This window comes from Montipora capricornis, chromosome 3 (assembly GCF_036669925.1).
Source record: "Montipora capricornis isolate CH-2021 chromosome 3, ASM3666992v2, whole genome shotgun sequence".
Lineage (NCBI taxonomy): Eukaryota > Metazoa > Cnidaria > Anthozoa > Scleractinia > Acroporidae > Montipora > Montipora capricornis.
In genome coordinates, this window is record NC_090885.1 from 38,538,443 (window position 1) to 38,546,613 (window position 8,171).

At 39.6% G+C, this 8,171-nt stretch overlaps 1 protein-coding gene across 1 annotated transcript; it reads left to right on the forward strand.

Moving 5' to 3' along the window:
* Positions 1-1,054: 1,054 nt before the first annotated feature.
* On the forward strand, positions 1,055-6,247 carry LOC138043094 (DELTA-thalatoxin-Avl2a-like). The gene is made up of 2 exons (XM_068889217.1): positions 1,055-1,191; positions 4,652-6,247. Exon 2 carries the CDS (start codon positions 4,690-4,692, stop codon positions 6,145-6,147), a length of 1,458 nt encoding a protein of 485 aa, XP_068745318.1. The 5' UTR covers positions 1,055-1,191; positions 4,652-4,689; the 3' UTR covers positions 6,148-6,247.
* Positions 6,248-8,171: the final 1,924 nt, after the last annotated feature.

An 8,171-nucleotide genomic window follows, 5' to 3' on the forward strand; every position in this document is an offset into this window, starting at 1 on the left:
TCAAGGATCTACACAACCCCAAGATTTCCTCTCTTTTTAGACAAAGAACGGGGACAGCAGTTGAAAAAAGTGGTCAGCGCACAATAGAGTTCAGCTTAACAGTGAAAAATGTGATAATAACGTTAATCCATACACAGACTAACAACAGTATTGATATCTCTTACGTACAACGTGCAAGAATGGTTGAATAAAAACAAACCTTTATTTCCCTAAACATTAAACAAGATAAAATTACATTTGATGAATTGAAAGAGAAAGGGAACGGCCCTGTTTATCTATGCACCGCAAACCAAGCTAGTTACGCTTTGAAAACGAAGTGATATTGTAAGAGTGAAATAAAATTTGTTCTCAATGTCCATTGCTCTTTCACCAAACTTGATATTTCGGCTGCCTCTCTTACTAGTAGGGCGATGAAGTAATAAAATAACTTAGTTTTCAAATAGTGCAATCTTTTTTACGGACTTCTGAACTCAGTGTTATTTGCGGGTGGATATGTAAGTCGCGAGAATTTTTTCGCGGATATTACCATTTCCACTATTGTTTTACTCCTGTTTCTTTGTTCGCTAACTGGTACTATTCGAGGGAACGTAGTTCGAAAACCACAATGGCTTTGAAACGCGTTTGATGATCGTATATAAATTTAACCGATTTTTCTGAACAAATAAACTCTACGCTTTTAATCACGAAATCAGATGTTCTCCGTAACAGCAAAAAAACTTCATGAAATGCCTGTGTTTAGAATTTAAAAGGAAACCGTTCAAATAAGCGGCTAATAGTTTAGTGTATTATTTACGATAAGCTACGAGACGATTGTTACTTTTCGTAAGAAACCTTACCAGTGGACGTTTGTTGTGGCGAAGTCTGTTAAAAGTCGAGTATATAGTCAATTTCCGTTACTTTGGAAACGATATATCTCAAGACACACTCTTTCCCAAAAAGAAAACGAGTGAAACCAAACATTTCATTTCCAATATTTTTCACTTTCGAAGAGAACTACTTACAACTCTTTCTCTCTCTGACATTCCTTCACCTATCCGGTCTCAATTCCAAAACTAATGGATGTTTTTCAAGTAGAATTCCAGAAGAAAATTATACTGACACTAAAGCCTGAAGTAGCCATTTAGCAAGGGATCGACCTCATCGATTTCCCGACAAAACTGTTGACGAGTGGAATCCATACAATGTTGACACGTAAGTTCAGCCTTACTAATAACCTCCATGACATTCCCAGTGATTAGTTTGTTTCATCGCTAATTCGATGTAATAAATCAGTTTAACAGATTTCTCCACAACAAACATCCACTAGTACTGGCAGTACGTAACGAATTGCAATTCCGGTGCCCTATAGCCTTCCGTAAATAATGCACTACACTCTTAGCCACCTAATTTGAACGGCTTCCTTCAAGTTAAGTTCGCATTCCATTCTAAATACAGGGCATTCATATCTCCTGAGTTTATTTTATTTTATTTTATCAAATGCAGCAGCAGTTTAATTAGTGTCGGTTGTCTAGCGAACCGTACGTGTAGCGAATATCGAAGGCATGTCATAGCATTTTTATCTGGGTTTAACGATTGTTTCATATTCACTCTAATTTTGGTGCTGAGGATGAACGTTCGGATTATTATTGAATATTGAGCAAATGCTCAAGTCGTTTTTCCGGGCCCTAAGAAAGAAACAAGCATATACACGTTACAACTCGGTAATCTAAACCAGCCTTGGAGATTTATTTTCCTATATGACGATGTTTTTAAGTTTGAAGTGGCCATACTTTGCAGCTCCTTCATCAAGTTCGTTCTTCAGAATTTTCCCAATGTGCAGTTCTGTTGTAAGGCCAACAATTTTGCGGGTATAACACATACGGTGTGACTTAAGAAATATGATTTTGAAATAAACGCCTCCCTCGAATAAACGCCGCATCGGACACGCTCAAAATTTAGTAAACGCAGTAACTTTATTCGAGTAAATACGGTAATCTCAGTCAGAACGTTCTTATAACTGAAAAAAAGATTCATTTTTTAAAAAAATGAGTGTATTTCACAACAACCGGAAAATCGCCGAAGATTGTCACACTTTGCTGGACAATTTATTAAGTAATTGTCACTTTTAAAGACAATTGAAAAATTCAGGCGGCTTTAACGCACAGCAATGCTATGAAGGCACTGCATGATTTGAATTAGGTGCAGTTCAATTTTTTTGGGCTCATATGTTCCCGTAAAAGGACTGACGAATGAAAGAAATGTACCGGTATTTATTTGAAGTGCGGGCTAAAGACGAAAGATGAATCCTTGCACTTCAAATATATAAATTTCTTTCATTCGTCAGTCCTGTCACGGGAACACTGACATAAGCCTAACAAATTGACCCGTTCACACCTGATTCGCTTCATAGCTCAGTTGGTAGAGCATTGCACCGCCATCGCAGATATAATGGATTCGAATCGCGATGAAGCCACCTGAATTTTTCAGGTGTCTAAAGTGACAATTGTTTAAATCGTCTTGTTAAGTGCGAGGACCTTTCGTCTATAGCCCGCACTTCAAATGTATACATTTTTCTTTCATACTTCAAAAGGCCATTTCCGAGTTCATGTCTGCCTCCTCTTCAAAGCGAGTCTAAGTGCGGAGTTTTTGTGATGGTAATTATTTTCTACTTTACATGTGAATGAAAAGTAATTTTCGTAAGAAAAAACTTCTCACTTAGACTCGCTTTGAAGAGGAGGCAGACATGAACTCGGAAATGGCCTATTACTCTGTTACTCAAAGCATGCAGGGGCTATGATAGATGCAAAAATATCGATTCACTTATTCGTATACAAATGGCGTGTATTGTTATATGCTTCGTTGTTCAGACGATGCAGCTACAAAAAAACAATAGTGGCCAGGTACTCTGCAGTTACTCCTAACGATAACGTGGACAGCACAAACCTAAATAATAGAACATAAAGAAAAGCAATTGTAAAGATCGTAATTTTCTTCTAGGAATATTGTTGTCATTAAAAAGAAAAACTCAAGCAATACTGCATGTAAAGAGAGTTTCTTTGGCCAGAAAAGAAAAAAAAAACCGGCTAATTTGAAATAAACTCATAAAATGCGTTACAAAGCCATTGCGTTTTGAATGTAGTTCTCTCGACAAGTACCAGTAAGCCATGAAATAAAGGAAAACAAAGAATAGCGTAAAAGGTGATATCCGTGAAAATATTCCGCGACTTACACCGATATGAACCTGCAAGCCTCCAACTTTGAGTTCAAAAGTCCGTAACAAGACTATACTATTTAATAACTAAATTTCTTCCTCACTGGACATACCAGCAAGAAAGGGAGTCCAGGGAATATCAAGGTTAGTGATAACGCAATGGAAGTTTAATCCACTCATTGTATCATTTTGTTTTCAAAGCGCCAATTGGCTTAGTTTGATTTTGAGGAACGTAGATAAACAGGACCATTCATAAACAATGTACGTACGGGATATCAATTTTTTTTAGGTATTGCCTTATCTAGACTAACGTCATTTTTACAATCGAGGGTGAACGACCAGGTTAATAGAAATTGGGTACGATTACCGAGAAAAAAAATGTTCATGGGGATTTTTCTTTCATTTCATTAAATTTAAATGTTACGGTTTGTTTCGAAGTTTGAGGGCGGATTAACAACATTGCCCCCTAGAAGGAAAACATTGTTGTGGGTTGTCTAAAAACAACAGCAACAACAAATAACAACAATAGCTTCTACGTACTTCACATCTAGCTCCGGATTTATGTTACATTTTGGCAACATTCTATGATGATTCCACATATCCCCACTTAAGATTAGCTGCCTCATTGCAATCAGTTTCAACCTTTTTACCCAGCTATGCATCCCTTCGACTTTGTTGTGCTAAAAGATTTTTTGAAGTTTATGTTTATTTAACTTTGATTTGTTGTAATATTTCATATTTAGTTTGGGGCATTAAGTAATTTACCAAAGCGATCTGCAGGTGGCCGTTATTTCAATAAAGTGAGTAAGAAACTCAAAATGAAGTCCGATTCCCAACTTGCATTTTCGTGCCACCAATGCTACCTTCCTTTCGGGCTTCATTAGCCACATCAAAAAGTTCATTTATGTGGACTTTTTTTCTTTTTTGATTTCTGAGAAAGAAAGTCCTTCCATGGGCACCAACAACACAACAAGCTTTCTCCCCAAACCATGTATTTTCTTGATAAAAAAAACACCTCAACACCTAGCCGGTAATAAATTCCAACAAGGAAGGCCTGATTTTAAGGCTAGCTTAAGCAGAGGCGAATTTAAGTAATGGCAGACAGAAGTGAATCTTTTAAACCGTTGACAGTGGTTGCTCTAACGTTTCCGACAAATCGCCCCTATCTGCGAGCAAAGAGACTTGGTCATTCCGGTTGGGGTCCATTCGCACAAAAAAGCATTTTCTTAAGTTCCTAATCGCTGGGGTGAGTAATCAGGCTATTCCCTTCGTTCATCTCACATAGCTGTTGCAATAATTCATCATCCATGAGATATATTTAATCAAACAACCCGCCCAGTTATTTTTGCCGTCCACGCCCATATGATTCAGTTATTTCCACCCATTGATGACTTGAAATCAAGTCGCTGGCTTTGAAATATTTCATAATGCTAAATACAGATCCTTTATTATGATCGGTAGGTTAGGTGACACTGCTTCCAAATCAGAGTCTGTGAACCATGATTGTTCAAACCCTGGCCCTTCTCTGCATGTCAGCCACTTTGAAAGGAGTCTTATCGAACAATGATAGCGACACATTTGAGCTTGGAAAAGGGATCAATCTGCGAAAGGTCAACTTGTTGAGTGACTTTCAGGAACATGAGGCGAGCGTGTTCGAAGAGTTGCCTTCCAGCTGCTTCAAAAGAACAGAGCTTCACGATTCAGGCAGTCATTTTGACTACTACGCAAGCACCAAAGCATTCTACTCCAAGACGGCCGTCGGAGCTGGTTTGGACGCATCACTGCAGTCTACATTCACTCTTGGAGCCACGCTAAGCAGCGTTATCCAGACGAAAGATTCAAAGACCAACGAAGTAAGTGGAATGTCTCTCAACGTCCGAGCATTGACGGAAAAGATCCTCGTAAAGAAGGATTGTTTGGATGACGTCGATGTCTCCACTCTAACGAAGCGTCTTCTGAAGGACTTCGAACGTCTTCCCATAACATTTGACAAGCCTTGGCTCGCAAACTCCTGGAAGCCATACTACAATTTCTTGGAGACGTTCGGTTCCCATGTTATAACGTCCGTAAAGCGTGGATCAAGTATTAAGCAGACGTCCTTTGCGGAGAGTTCTAAATCATACAGTCAGAGAGACTTTCAGGTGAAGAGCTGCGTTTCACTCGCAGGGCCTACCAGTGTTGGCAAAGTCGGTGTCGAAGCGTGTGCAAATGTCAGCCAAAGTGAAGCATCAAGTGCAAGCCATATGAACACGGTAGACAAACTCATCGTCCGAGGAGGGACCAAAGAAACCCGTAACGCGCTGTTCAAACAGAGGACGGATGAACTGATTGAAAAGTTGATGAATGAAGCCGACGAGTCAGACGCGGCTGTGGAGCACAGTTTCAGATCAATTTGGGACATTCTACAAAGCCGCTTCGAGACAGGATCAGACAACTACATCAGAGCTGTAAACTTGCAGTACTACTACCTTGGTTACTTGAATTATGGCTGTAAACTTAAAGAAAGTGGTGGTGTACAGCTGCAAAAATTCGACTACACCAGAGGTTCAACCATGGAGTCTCCTGAATTTGAGTGCTCTTTGGCGTCAAAGGGGTGCCACAACGATGGCGATTGTCACTACAGAGTGGGAATCACGTGCTCCTGCTACGGTAAAACTTGCGTTCGCTACAAGGACGAGGAACAAGACACCGGGGTCTCCAAGCGCATTGCATACGCAAACACCGACAAGAAATGGGGATGGTATGGCTGCGACTGGAAAGTGGCTGGATTTACGTGTGCCTGCTACAACGACAACCTTGGGGTGCGTGAAGAGGTCTGGAGGATGCCAAGCAGAGATGCCGTTCAGAAAGGTGTCAGGCGTTATGGTGGTCACCATAGGTCGACGAGGCTAAGCCGTTATCAAGTTCGAAGTGATTTAAAAGCTGAGATCAAATCCTATGATGTTGACAAAATTTAAGAAGCCCGAAGTACTAAAAGGAGTTTCTCTGTCAAATTCACATAGTATTCACGTGTATTGTATTCTTTGAAGTAATATTAAAATGGCAGAGGTAACAATTCCTGATTGAGTGACCATTTAATCATGAACCCATCCTAAGAGTCAAAAGCACAAAAATCGGATTATCGAAATTAACCTTTGATGATTTCCCTATCATTAAACTTGAAATTCAACCTGGACGGATCACGGAAAACATTTTTAAACGCGAAGTTAAGCTCAGTATTTGTTGCGTTCTGTGTATCTCAACAGTAAACCACCCTCAATACGTTTCGAGCCGAGTCGTTACTAAAGTGCGGCCTGTTTCCTTTCTGAGAAGGCTCGGGCGATCCGAACAGTTCCCTCTCGCCTTGATCCACATTCGCCAGTCGCCACCCACGTTTTGGTGATTCCCATCTCCTCTTTGCATATATTTCCCCAATGATGCGGACGAAACGTTTTCCAATTTCTCCTTCATAATAACGTCCTACTGTTACAGATTTTACATCTTGCCCCTCCCTTACCCTACCCCCAGCCATTCCATGTCCCGTGTGCTCACCCTGCCTCCTCTATGGGTTCCACTTCCTCTGAAGAGTTTCCCACTATCGTCACAAAATTATTGATTATTGGTTGAATACCTCTTACTAACCGAGTTCGAAAGCCGAACTGTAAATTATGGCCCGCGTTTTTTCCTCTTAGATTTACGACCCAAGTGCGAATAGCACCCGGGGCCATAAATCGAAGGGGAAAAACAAGGGTCCATAATTTACAGTGCGGACCGAAAAAACGAGGTTAGTAAGATGTTTATCATATCTCTGTGGTAATCAGGCCCGTGGCTAAGTAAAGGAAACTAGTTGAAGTCAAGAGGATTGATCAACTGCCACAAAGACTGTCGCATCAAAATCCGAATCTCGGCTTTTTGAAATAGTTGCTTGCAAGATACAAACGGTTTTACAAGTTTATGTAACACCAACGACTGAACTTGCTAGAGAGTGTTTTATCAAAATTTCAAAATTAGCTGGCCGTACAGCAGACGTACTGTAGAATAAGGCCCGCAAATTTAGCCAATCACAGCGCGCTTACTACATGAGAGCTATAATAAATTTGTCTTATTTCTTAGATTCATGGCAAACATTTTTATTAACCCTGAAATCAGTTCAATTCAATGCATGACAAAAAATAGCTGCAAAATTGGTTATTGATACATACTAGTTGCTGGAAATAAGGCAAACAGGCAAGAAATTTAGTGTTTGGGGATCATGATGTTAAAAGTTGATTTAACGTATATATATTCCTCAAAATTTTGAACAATGAAGGCAGTAATAGCGGCACAACCATTTCACTGTTAAAGGGAAAGTACGGTCAAGAAAAAGTTTCGCTGAATCGAAAGTTCCTTACCTGTATTGTCATACTTGACCACTCATTTGGACTAGATGTGTTTAAATAGCCAACAATAACGCTTCAAAATACGTAAATTCACATTGAAATCCGCCATCTTTGTTTTTGTGTATGCAAACGAGGCTAAGACGTAGCAATAGTCAAGGATTCCTCCGGATGACCAAATGTGCTTGAAAATACAGGCGAGGAGAGCAATACTTTGTAGACTTGAATCTTAATTCTGAGCGTAAATTGTATTGATATTGGTTCCATCATCAGAACAGATTTACCTCGTGGTCGTTAAACAAGGTTTTGTATGTGAGTTTTATGCAGGAGTTTTACAAAGCGAAAGAGAGCTTGCAGTGCTATCCCGCGCTCATTGCTGTGAAATAAATGCCTGGAAATCAAGTTTAATCTGTCTACCGTGGCTTTCTACGAGATCCCTGTTACAACTTCAAAACAAACGATCGATTTATATATTTCCATCAAATGGTAAGAATAATCGTTTCAGTAGTTTCTATACTGCTAACAAATTTAACCACATTTCAAGTTACGTTTATTAGCGCATAACAGTGAAAGTCGTCTATATATGGCTTGATTAAGTTTTCTCGCTCCAATATAATACTATTTTG

Excerpts from the sequence above, each read along its gene's own strand:
- LOC138043094 (XM_068889217.1), top strand. The coding sequence starts at position 4,690 with ATGATTGTTCAAACCCTGGCCCTTCTCTGCATGTCAGCCACTTTGAAA.